This window comes from Mytilus edulis, chromosome 4 (genome assembly GCF_963676685.1).
Source record: "Mytilus edulis chromosome 4, xbMytEdul2.2, whole genome shotgun sequence".
Classification (NCBI taxonomy): domain Eukaryota; kingdom Metazoa; phylum Mollusca; class Bivalvia; order Mytilida; family Mytilidae; genus Mytilus; species Mytilus edulis.
The window spans coordinates 73,982,392-73,996,044 of NC_092347.1; the positions used below are offsets into that span (position 1 = coordinate 73,982,392).

Consider the following 13,653-nt stretch of genomic DNA (forward strand, 5'->3'; position numbering starts at 1 on the left):
AATAGTTCTTAAATCTTGGGACAATCTAGCCTAGTCATTAATCAGAAATGTCCTGGCATTAAGTGTTCACCTTACTGCAATATTCACCATAATACTTTATGCATCTCAGCCTTGGGAGGCAACCATAGATGGGCAGCTAACCGCATGGTGGACCTTCGCTTCCAAAATTTCAGGCATGTTTGTTCATTATTTTTGTTGGTGTACTACTGAAACTTAGCTGCACAAACATAGCTCTTAGGTCCTTATGATGTTGTTTCACTATTATAGCCAAAAGCTAACTGAAACTGACTCCAAATATGGATTTGCCATTTTGACATAATTCAAGAAAAAATTGGGATTATGGTGACTTGAGTAACCCCTGTATCACTCAGATTACAATTCTATCTTGACAGGTAAGTTGATATTTAGCCTATAAAATACAAACTTACCTGTCAAGGTAGAATTGCAATCTGAGTGATACTGGTGTTCCTCAAGTCACCATAATGAGATCTTGATGTTTTCTTTTCACAGACACTTATTTTAGGTCATAAAAAAGACACATGGAGTAATAAGTTAAACTGTGAGCTACTGCTCACTGATGATATCCCACCACAAATGGATAATTTTGATAGTGTTAAATATGCAAGTGTTCTGTAAACAAGAAGTTGTTGAGTGATGAATCTGAAAACAAATGGTGAATTGTACTTATACATTCAGAAATCCTTATAATGTAGATCCTGAGAAAGATGCAAAGAAAAATATTCAAGGGACAAATGAACAGAACAGATGGACGGACAGACAGAGGTAATAGGATGCACTGTGGTTTAACAGGACTTTGAACAAACAAATTAATGTCAAATCATGGAATCATTTCATGTTAGTTGGTTAACTAAAGTTTCAAAGTCTAAGAAATTAAAATGAGATTGAAAAAAATGTATGGCTGGCTCAATTTTCCAGCTAGCTAGCATTCCACAAATAAAACTTAATCTGCAGTAACACAAATGTTTTGAGATTAACAAACCTGCACTTAGCTCCTGATCTGAGTTCACATTGTGCATTACAACAAAAGTCCCCTTCATATCCTGCATCACACTCCTCCCCTATATCAATACGACCATTTCCACACAGTCCTCTCCCTCCAGTAGATTTTGCTTTAAAAAAATTAAAGAAAATTAATTCAATTGACTTTGGAATTTCTGTTATTATATTGCGTTTGACTTTTGCATCATACCAACCATGCGAGGGCTTTATAGACAATTAAGATTGTTAAAAAAAACATATTAAATTAAAATTTGCGTCTTCTGTTTGGCTGACATTGTTTTGTCTATCAGCTCATAGACATAATTTTGTCATTTGACAGTGACTTCATCAACATTTTTTCATGATTTGAATATATAAGTATCAATCTTTCAGATATTTTAATACATTTACAGTAACTGCTGGACCTGAAATTTACAGTTGCGTTAATTTTTGGTTTTCTTAATTTAATAATATTCATTTTATTTAGATAGATAAAAATATACAACAGTTTACTCATCATTACAAAATGTATACTGTAAATTCAGAAATTATTGAAATGTTATTATTATTGTGAAAAATAAAACAGGGTTATAATCACAATAGTTTAAACTCACTTTTTGAAATGTTTAATTTAAGGTAAACTAGATTCTTTCTCAATATTGCAAAAATTAAAATCAAATTTAAGACTAAAATGACAAATCGCAACAATTAATGCAAGCAATAATTTCTGAATTTACACCATAATCCTTTTCAAATATCACTATTACCATCAAAACAGCTGAATCCTTTTTTCGACACCACTTTGAAGATGAACCTTTTACTACATGGAGAAAATATCTACAAAAAAAAAAAAAATGTTGGGCTAGTGTAAAGATATTTTCATGTAGACTTAACCAAATTCATTTCAATTGTCCACCAAAACTAAAATCAAACATGTGGCAGATTTTGGTTGAACTGAGAGCCAAACTTCCCAATCTGACCATGACCTTACCACATGTATGTAAAAGTACTGTACATCAATCCACCTACTGTAAAATACATTGAGATAATAGTAGTAGTGCATCCTACTGTAAATGACTGACTCTTTATTTCATCTAATCTTATGGTTTGTTTATTTTCTGTGGGTACCAATTTTCGTGGATTAAAGACAAATTGTATTAGCCTGGATCCTTAATATTGTGGTCTGCAAAATTACTTACAGAAAGTAAAACCTTGGTTGAAGGGGGATTTTAGAAGTTTTTAAGTTTTGAACCCTAACCTGATTATTGGCATCATATCCTGTAGTAGCCATATAGTACATGATATATTTTCCATTACTGCTCACATCTGGTGCACATTCACTAGAATCTGGATCATGTTCACTGCCCCAGTTATGTCCTGTAAAACATGTCAATAAGGAAAATGTGCTCAACTTATATATGAATTATGGAGGTGTGAGTCAAATTTGATAAGACAGCAACAAAACAATACAAATTAATGAGATAACTGATCTTCAAGGTCACTATATGGCAAGTCTTTAATTCATTGTCTCCACAACATTCTGTTTAATTTTCTTGCGTGTTACGATAAGGTATGTAAGCAAACTTTTATGATTATATTTGGATTTCATAATGTTATAAACACTGATGTGTTTCTGCCTACTTTTGAAAATTGTCAGCTAAATTAATGGTGTTGGTGTTAAATGCCCAGTGGCAAATGTTACATACATTCTCAAAATAGATGAACTTAATGTTATGGAATAATAATATTTACATACCCAGCTCTGTGTTTCCATCATTACAGCAACAATCAGGTCAATGATATGAAAAACAAACATTTTTACCACATGAATTAAAAGATATTTATAGCATATTTATATATTGTATAAATCATCAAAATCTATTTTTATTTAAGCTTGTGCATCACAGTCAAAAGGTCAATTACATGTTACATAGTTTATTAAATTTCAGTAAAATATTTATAATAATTCAAAAGTTCACATTATAAGAATCCCATGTACTAAGTTTAAAATTGATGTCACTACAACTTCATGTTAAACTATCCAACAAAAAATATGATATGGGACAATGTGCCATACTATTTAGGCAGGACATAAAAAGACTAATGTCTTATGTAAAATGATATGGCTTCCTGATCTTTTGGTTTTGAGGTTACCTAATAAAGACCATTCCAAGATATTTGACAATATATATACTAACCGTGTGATACAGTAATCAAAGCCTGAGCAGCCAAAGCTCTAGACCCTCCAGGATTCTGGAAACTACTAACACCAGTGTTAACTGCAATTTTCTGTCCAGTTCCAATATATGCAGCTGTTAATATAAGTACATATTCATAAAATCATAAATAAGCATTTTTTTTAATTTAATTATAATTGGGAAAGGAAACAAAGACACTTCTTAAAAAATATATATTTTCATATAAAATAAAAATGTATCAACACACAGTACAACTAATAGACAACCATTTGTTTTCTACAGCAACACCTTGCTTATCTAAAATTACAGTTCTGTATTTTGATTCAATAAAGTCATTAGAGCAATATTAAGCATGGAAATATCTAAAGAATACCTGTAATAATATGCCAATAGATAAAATGAACATATGCTTATAACATGAAAAACTTTCATTTCCCTGTAATACAATATTGAAACACAAATGAAATGATGTATTGGGTATCAGGTAATCACTATTAAGATACCATCTGAAGCCTCATATGGAATTATTGGTACAGTGTTTTTAAAATTATCTCCTTTTTACCAATTCATGTTAGCGAAGATGCATATATTGCAGTAAACCTAGGATTGCAAAGTTGCTAATTTTCTAACTAAAATACCATTGCATGCAAGATTTAAACATGAATCCTCAACATTAAGAACATTAAGTAATTTCAACTACTTTAAGTCAATAACATGTATATATGCTTCTTGCAAATAATTTATTCAATCATTCATTCATTCATTTATTCATTCAAAGTTAAAATGAAATGGTAAGCCTGATACTTAACCTTATTCTTATACAACAGATGACAATTACTATTCATTTCTACAAAATATATTCTTATTTAATATATAATTCAGAAACAAATAAATACATCTTACAATATCTGTAAACCTTGAAAAAAGACCATACTGGACCTATTTTTTTAATGCAACTTAACATAGCTTTTCATATGTTTATAAGTTTGATCCATGGTTTTCAATTTTCTGGGTATGAGCATTCCTGATGAAGGGAAATCCAGAAAAAAAACCTAAAGACTCAACAATTTTTGTTTTAATGCTTATCACCAAAGATATCAATGCAGTTATTATAATGTTCTTACACGTTTTAAAATGTAAATGTCTTGCAGCAACCTCTATACTGTAATTTTTAAATCTATTTTCCAAAAAATATTTCCAAGTACATGTAACTATATGACTGATTTATATCAAATAAATACTATAAGATATAGAAATTTAAAAAGTTTTATTGTTTATTTTGCCATGATATAATTCATGTTCATTTTAATTTTTTGACTAGGTGAACACAAAGAAAAATATTTCTTCAAAAGCTTGCTATGTATTTAAACCAAATTAAAATTGTAAAAGTTTGCATTTGTTTAAACCATCAGATAATGATAATAAACCTCACAAAAAGTTATGGCCAAATAAACAATAAAACTTCAGACATTTCTTCATCTTATGATATCTTTTTTAATAAAAAAAAAAAATCCTCATAAGGTAATTACTTGGTAATATATTTTTCAAGAAAAAAATTTCAAGAAAAATATTGATCTTAGTTGAAATGATAGGACATTTTTGGAGTTGGAACTCACTTTTGTCCTATGACTATAGTAGTTCCAATGAAATCAGATATAGAAACAATGATATATTGAAACAGAAAGAGTTAAAGCCAGATAAAACTTTCCAGCATAATTTATCTACCAAGCATATAAAGGGTGCTATAAACAGTTTCGTATAAAAAAAACTAGGGGTTATTCCCCGACTAAAAATAACCATGGAGGGAAACCCCTGTTTATTTACTCAATTGGTGAAAAAGTATCATGTTTTTTGTATTTGATTGTAAAAATTAGTTAATTAGCTTTCAATTAAAACAGGTTGAATGATTGAAATAATTTTAAAAATTATATTAACTTTACATGTTTTGAGGGGAGACAACACTGTAAACATCTTGTTTTTTTGGCAGTGAAAATTGAAAACTTATTTGCAGCCACTGTAGCTCTTTTCGGAGCAGGAAACCGTACCCTGAAACAAGATTTTTTTTAAAGGCCAGGTAAAAACCTACAAATTTCATACAGTTTTGATTATTTAAAATGTGCATGGATCATGTCTTCATGGGTGTGCACATGACCTGGTTTCAAGTTTTTTATGTTCAAATTAGACCTTTTTTCCCCCCATGTTCATTGGATGGAATATTTTTAATATATTAAAAGTACACATTATTTTTATTTCATTATAAACTAGAGAACATTCTGATTCCAGTGATATCTAGTTTTCTACAAGTATCTTTATTAATCAGTCCACCACTAAGGGTCACTTATGCATGGTCCCTCAAAATGTGACGTCATAGAAAAAAACTGTTGATTGCACCCAAAGTGAAGCTGAAAAACATCTTAATAAATGCATTACAGCTAATAATACTAAACATTGACAAATTATTCCCTTCCAAAAATTCATGCAAAAATAAAACAGAAAATCAGCATCCATATCAATTCAATATTAAAAAACAAAAACTGTTATATACATTTATATATATGATAAACATGACTAATACATGCTTTATATTTATCATATAAGAGGAATACATTTTTATTAAATTTTGCTTGAAACAGACCATAAAATAAGCCAATACAAATATCGTCAAAAAAACATATATTTATGAACTTACATCTTGCCACTGAAAAATACACAGCAGCAAATATTACATGCATATTCAAAACAAATAAATGTCTATCATGTAGTTAAGGAAGAAAATAAAGAAACTAAAGAAGGCCAGTGACCAAAACATCCTAAAAATAGTTTAATTACGACAATAATAAAACAAAAGGTCAAACAATAAATCTACCAATAGGATCAAACTCAGAATGGGTTTAGAATTTATACTGCTAGTAGTGATCAAAATATATTTTGAAGACTGATAAAGTGTTTTCTCTAACTTTTGTGCTATTTTCACATTTCCTGACCGGTGTGAGAAAATATTTCTTCTCGCTAGTGAAAAATCTGTTCTCGGCAAATGATTGGTTGAAATTTAATTGTGACGTTAAATTTTCTTTTTTTCTTTTGAATTTTTATTGTGACGTCATGAAAAAAGGCGACCATGCCTGATGACATCACATCAAAAGTACACAACTTTCCTCAAATCTATGAAAAGGAAGGATAAAAATCATTAGAGAAACAGATTCCACAACTGTAACTCGTGTATTAAGGTATTTCTCCACTCTCAACAGTTAAATTTTAATTATTTAAAAAGCTCGGCAAGTCTCACGCTTTAAATATTAAAAGTTAACTGTCTCGAGTTGAGAAATATTGTAATACACTTGTTGCAGTTGTGGAATCTATATATTCAAAAAAATATTGTAAAATTGTATATTCTATAAGCTGTATTGCTTCTGAATAAAGTATTATTATTATCAGCATCTTCAGTTCAGAATTACCTGTGCAAAAAACATCTGATCTTTTGATAAACATTACTTCTAGATATCTAAAGGATCGTCTTTTAAAACCAATATTTCATTTTCCTCTTATATAAAAATAACAGTATGTTTTGAATAACCAGTGCTGAACTTAATGAACAAAGATTTATGAACACTGTTCTTCCACAATGTAAATAAATCTAATTTGTAAATTAAGAGTAAAATTGACCAAGATATTTGCTCTTGTATTTAATATTTTAAATTGTAAGCATTTTTAAGGTACATTTGTTATTTTTTATATCCCATCATCAAAGCTTTCAAATCAAGGAAAAAAAAACATTAAAACAAATTGAGGGTAAATAAACATAAAACAAGACAACATTACAATTGAACAACAAAATATTCAACAGATAGGTGATTAAATTCAATTCATTTCAGGAAGGTCCTAAATATTTAAAACAAGGAAATGTGTGATGACTGAGACATTTTGTAATATTTAGTTTTCATTTTTGGGATACCATAATAGATTGAATTTTCTGCAATTAAGCGATAGTAGAATGAACAGTTAATTTTGATATGTCAAATTAACTAGATTGTTCATAATATCTAAAACACTCTGTAGTTTTTGCATCTTTATTCTATCATATGGGCCTCTGAACTTTTATACAACAAGAATTGTTAAATTAAATTATTGTCTTAATTCAGCAGCAAGTCTGAATATCAATATTGACAGCTTTTTTGGTACAAAATCATTATTATATTCCTTTCTTATCGGCTGTTTGGGATATTGACCTAGATGAATTTTTTTTCCTTTACAGAAATGGTTTTAATGTATAGCTTTAAGTAACAGTATTCTGACCACTCTTACCAAAAGAACATATTCCACCGGGATCTGTATTTCTCCAGGAACCAATGTAAGCCAAACCTAATTTTCCTCTAAATTGTTGGTATGTAAACAGATGTCCAAGACAGAATTTGGTCATTTTTTTATGATCAACTCCAAACCACTGAAAACATATAAAACAGACAATACAAAATAACAATACATGTTTAATAATATGAACACATAAAAGTTTAATACTGTTTCTCTACAATTTCATTAATTATGTTCATTTTTATTGAAAATTAATTATAAAATAAACCATTAGATTACTTCAAACTATCTGTCTGACTTTTAAACACATAAATGTAACAATCAGACTTCAATACAAGTAGATGGCAACAAACAAACTTATCAAGAAGGCTTTTTCTCATTTAGATTTAATGAATATTAAATTACTTTTTTCTTCAAAATAAGACAGTGCCCATATCAATTTGGTGTGTAGAACAGGTTCTCTTTTGCTTACAACCTATAACTACCTCATGATATAAATGACAGGATCAAAGTTGTGTACACCAGACTCGTGCTTTGCTCCAAAAGACTCATCAGTGAAACTCACACCAAAAAAGTTAATAAGACCAAATAACATGTGAAGTTGAAGAGTATTAAGGACCCTGAAATTTTGAAAGTTTTATAGCTCAGTTTGTCTATTCCTGGGATAGAAAATTCTTAATTTTGGAACAATTCAAAGTTTTGTTAACAGATACCATATCTGAAATAATGAACACTTTAATGATAATTCATGTCAATACAGAAGTGCTGATTCTCGGGCTGGTGATACCCTCAAGAACTTCCACCAGCAGTAGCATTGGCCCAGTGTTTGTAAATAAACTCATCAATACAAGGAATAAAACTTTGTACGCTAGACGTTTCAGCTATAAAAGACTCATCAGTGACGCACTAATAAAAAAAGGCAAAAATAATGTGTGAAGTTATAAATAAGTGAAATAATAAATACATACATCTAACACAGCATCCATATCATTGGGTCTAAGTGGCATGTTGTAGTGGTCCCCTACAGATGGATCTTCTAAAGTGTCATGGACCTTCATCTATAATCAAATAATTGTGTAACTCAATTTGCTTTTGTGGTATGTTTTATAAGTAAGCATTCTTTCGTTTCTGACAAATATTTTTAGTGAAGTTTCAATTTTACAAGATGTTTTGTTGTTTAATTAATAATAGAAAGTGTCCAACAGTAGATACTTATATAAAGTGACTCATGCCAGCATACATAGTTAACACTGCTCTATTCTGTAGGTGCCTGTCACAAGTCAGGAGCCCTTAATTCAGTGGTTATTGTTTGTTGCTGTAAATTGTATTTGTCTTTTGTTAGTTGTTTTGTACATAAATCAGGCCATTAGTTTTCTCACCATTATTTGTATTGTTTTTTATTTGTTATTTCAGGAGGGGGTTTATAATTTCTATGCAGTTTGGGTTTTGTTCATTGTTGTAGGACGTACAGTAACCTTTAATATCAGATATTCTTATTTTCATATCTAATCATTACAAAGTATTGTTTTAAAAAAGAATACTGTAGTACATGTTACAGGTTAAATAATGATAAAGAACAAAAGGTTTCTGAAAAAATGAGTCTTAATGAAAATAGTCACTCACTTGTATATATTTTCTAATAATCACTATTTTTTAATTAGTATTCATGTATATCTTTCAATTTTGTTAGTATTATGAAGACAGCAAAACCCTTCATCTACAGTAGGATAATTTTAAGTACCTCTTTTATTTGAAATCCTAAATTAGTAACTCCTTCACCCCAGACTGTTTTCTGATATATATTATTCACTCTTCCTATCATTCCAATCTATAATAAAAAATACAAACACATTATAAACAAGGAAAGTAAAATAGTTACAGAAATCTTAATAAAAATGAAACAAAAAGCAAGGGATTGTTTTAAAGAACAAAAGAAACAAAAGATAACCAAGCCATATGTTGATGTAAGTTAAATGTGTAAGTTAATATGTTGGGGAAAAAAAACTGTGTCAAAAATCCATAACAGCAGATGTAGAACTTTAATATGGGTGCAATATGTTTCGAAGAAGTTTAGGAATATGGATTGAAAGCTGTAGCAGTTCATTACACCTAAAAGGTACACACTTTCCCTTGTCTGCATGCCTGACCAAAAACACCATACTATAAGTGTGTGTTTGGCTAATCTCCTGCTTCTGTCATGAGCAAAAATATCAACATTCAAATGTTTTTAGGATTTAAATAGTTCTCAAACATCTAACCCTATTCCTTTGTCATTCTTACTTATTTAAAAGGTTCTGCAGGTAAACAGATGGATATAAGCCTAAAGACTGACCTCAATTCTAAAGACTGAAAATTGACTTAATATTTGCTTGACAATATAGATTTTGGCATTAGGATCAATACATACAAGATATTCTCCTGTGACTCTCTTATCACTGCGTCCAATCTCTTTAAAGAAGTAATAATCAGCTACAGCAAGTAGTCCACACATGGTGTGTGATCCAACATGTGGATAAGTTTGTCTTTTCTTTCTAATATGACCTGAAGCAACAAAGACTTTAGTGTGAGATTTACTATAACTTCAAAAATGTAATCAGGTTTTAATTGATTGATTGATGGTTGCTTTAAGACACCTCAGCATAAAAAGACAATATTGCAGCAACAACAGGGATTGCTCCATTGCATTAATATATTAGTCTCAGTGAAAAATTTGTGATCTTACAAATGCTCATTGTTCACCATATTATTACAAAACACTCAAAATAAACTATCCAACTTTTGTAATACTACTAAAAAATGACAAACGCAGAAAAACAATAAAATGACTTCTTTTTCCATCCAAATGATTTTCAAATTTATGGTGTGTTAAATCATATCATATGATTATTTTTCTTATCAAAATGTATTCACTTTAAGAAAATTACCCCTTGGGATGTATGTTAAAATACAGTCTTCCAGCTTAATAATACCCCATAAACAAAAACAATTACAATATGAACTGGTCAATATTTGTTTTTTCCAAAGAAGTTTCAAAATGACATATAATTTTGTGGATGCTTGCGGTCATTTCAAAGTGCACTCATCGTACTCACACATCAAAATTCTTTAACCCTTTCCTCCATAATGACGCCTTTTGATGCCACCCCCTTTACTCCATAATGACGCGTTTTGACGCAGTGGAGTACCTCAGTTGAAATGCTTTGACTACGAAATGTCTGCATTAGACTTAATAAAATTTGTTTCCAATATGAAAAGGATATTCACAACAAGAACTATCTTTAAAAAAGATATCCGACGTATTTAAATTTGAGTATATGTTTAAACTATAATTTCGTGTATCTATTATTGAAACAATAAAAATGTAAAATTTTTAATTATTGCGATATAGGGAAAATCTCCATAAAGATATATGTATCAGTTATCAGAATGTGAGATTTTATTATTGTAATACTCACCCAATCGCAATATTCACATTTATAAAAAAAAAAGAATGGGTCCATAGTACACGGATGCCCAATCCACACTATTATTTTATATGTTCAGTTATAACCTTCAGAAGCACAAAGATACCATTTAAATAACGTTTTCTGTGTTTGTGTTCAGTATTCCTGGTCCTCGTATCTTTCTGTTTACATTCACCAAAACAACGCGGAAATCTCACATGCGTAGGTGCATTCTAAAAGTCATGTACGTTCATACAACAAAGTTTACATTAAAAATTATATAATTGTCCTGAATAAACAGCTGTCACGGATGCAAAGAGCTATTGGAGAAACAATTATTTTAATAAAAATATAAATCTCTGTAAGATCTAGTTCAAATATTTATAGTTTTTCACTTGCTTTCCATCACGATAATTAACGAGACGTTTTTTCAAACACAACCAAATCACCCACCATGACAGCATTTTGTCCAATCACAGAAAGGATTTTCGAGCATGCGTATTCTGTTGCACATAGTTAAGCGTCCTTAAGTTCAAAGGGCACAAACCGAAACTATACCGACTACGTCGGAAAAATATCTAACTTAAATTTATTCGATGAAATATTTTTTTCTTGCAATGCATTAATACTTTAAAGCATATTTTCAGCATTTTATTGCAAAATCCTATGCTATTCAAGTATGCCAAAAAAAAATACATCCTTAACTTGCCAAAAATCTATATAAAGTATATACATACTTTTTCAATCCCAAGGTCACATTGGATACATAAGGTCAGACAATTATTATTATTACCTTCATCATCATTGTTAAATAATTTGATATCATCATCCAGTTCTTCATCTTGTTCCTCTCTAAGATCCTTTGTTTTACAAAAACTTTCTCTAAATACAAAAACAAGTTACTGTAGTATATGATAAACAATATTAAGGGAATGTGAGTTCAAATAAAAATGAATTAAACATATATAACGAATAAATATTTTACCTATTCAGGTAAGATTGATGTATTTTACTACAATTGTAACTTGAGGTAAAAAATAGTTTTTTTCTGTCTACACCATAAAATTGGTTTGAAAAAAATCCAAATTAGCAAAGCATAATGATAATATATGAGTTAGATTTCAGAATTTATAGAATTAATATACAGTATATATTTTCTCTAGGAAGACACATTATAATCTTGAGTCTTGATACCTCTTTCCAGCAGTATAGTCCTCTGGCTTCCATTTAAGGTCTGTATGTCTGTAGACAATCATTGAATGATTATCAGACTCTGGAATATGTCTCCAAGATGGCTGAAAGAATATAATTAAAATTATATTTATCTGTTAACAACCATTATCAACTCTTTCCATTATTAACAAACTTTTAATCAATATATGTAAGACAGTTGCATTGTTACACATATAATGATAACAATTGGTTACTGAAATATATATTTAAATGCAAAATTTAACCCATCCACAGAGACAATGTAAATTAGTGTGCCATAGTTCTAATCTAGGCTAGGCATATCCCTTATGTTCATACATTTAATGATGTTCAGAGCTGGCAAGTCGAGGAAAGCTGCATTTTAAACTTTGGTTCACAGCTGCTCATACTCTATATCATTATCTATTCTAGCTAAAAATACTAAAAAAAATATTTTATTATAAATTGTATCCCACATATATCAGGATCTTCTAACTGACTTTTTGATCATAAATGGTGAAATTTTGTCTTTCACATTTTCCAGTTTGATTAGGTCTATTACCTCTATGTAAATGGTATCATGGGGATTTCTTATGGTTGCATGTAAATCATTCCTCTCCCAATGTAACTGTACTTCTGACTCTGAATCACCTAAAAAAATCAGTTGAATAATAATTAATCATCAAATCAGCACAAAGCCTGATAGAAAAAAAAAAATCAACACAAAGCATATAGCATGTCATAATTACTCCTGTCAAATAGAGCATTGTGCATAAGCCACCTTGGAATTGTGTTACTCTAAATTGTTTTATGAAATCAGAAAAGCAAAATAATTTTTGTATTTGTTATTCATAAAAATTTGATAACAAAGTTAATCCTTTTCGGAAATAAATGAATGGATAAGAAGATTACAGGTACAAGCAAAATTCTTAACAGCCATTGGCTCTTTGGTTGAGTTGTTTTTCGACACTTTCACTATTTCTACTCTCAATTTTATTATCATACAAAGGATATCTTAAATAGAGTAGATTCAAACTGAATCTTTCACTATGACTCTCAAGTTATACACAGGTAACAGTTTTAAACTGCAGTCTACTATATTTTATTGTTAAATGTTTTTCTTCAAGCAATATTTTCAGTTTTTTAGTTGACATATTTTAGAAAATCAAGGAATCATTAAAATAATCTTCTCTCGTGCAAACATTTACTCAAAGAACGAGAATCATTAAGAATACCTCATTAATAGCCTAATGATAGGTAATGCATGCATGTTTTCTTTAAAACGTACAAGTTAAAAGTCCAAAATTAAACTGTTTACAGTGGGCATATTGGGTACTAGCATCTTCAACTCACCCTTCAAGGTACCAGTATAAAAGTTTCCAGTGTCAATATCAAGTGGTCTCTCCACTCCATTACTGCTTACCACAGCTTTGAAATCATCAGACACAACTTTAGTTTGCTTCACATACAAATGAAAATTTCTGAAGCAAAAAAAAAATTTTTGTTCACCATTT

The 13,653-nt window shown here is 29.7% G+C and overlaps 1 protein-coding gene across 1 annotated transcript in view; it reads right to left on the reverse strand.

The window, feature by feature from the left end:
* LOC139520500 (ADAM 17-like protease) overlaps window positions 1-13,653 on the reverse strand; it is a 33,271-nt gene that overhangs the window by 15,980 nt on the left and 3,638 nt on the right. Inside the window, exons 3-15 of the mRNA XM_071313168.1 lie at window positions 13,493-13,620; window positions 12,702-12,790; window positions 12,143-12,243; window positions 11,742-11,830; window positions 9,913-10,046; window positions 9,247-9,333; window positions 8,474-8,563; window positions 7,500-7,638; window positions 3,198-3,311; window positions 2,756-2,761; window positions 2,258-2,376; window positions 1,767-1,836; window positions 1,001-1,130 (exon numbers count right to left, since the gene is read on the reverse strand). Of these exons, the coding sequence (XP_071169269.1) occupies window positions 1,001-1,130; window positions 1,767-1,836; window positions 2,258-2,376; window positions 2,756-2,761; window positions 3,198-3,311; window positions 7,500-7,638; window positions 8,474-8,563; window positions 9,247-9,333; window positions 9,913-10,046; window positions 11,742-11,830; window positions 12,143-12,243; window positions 12,702-12,790; window positions 13,493-13,620 (1,296 nt within the window). The remainder of the gene's footprint in view (window positions 1-1,000; window positions 1,131-1,766; window positions 1,837-2,257; window positions 2,377-2,755; window positions 2,762-3,197; window positions 3,312-7,499; window positions 7,639-8,473; window positions 8,564-9,246; window positions 9,334-9,912; window positions 10,047-11,741; window positions 11,831-12,142; window positions 12,244-12,701; window positions 12,791-13,492; window positions 13,621-13,653) is intronic.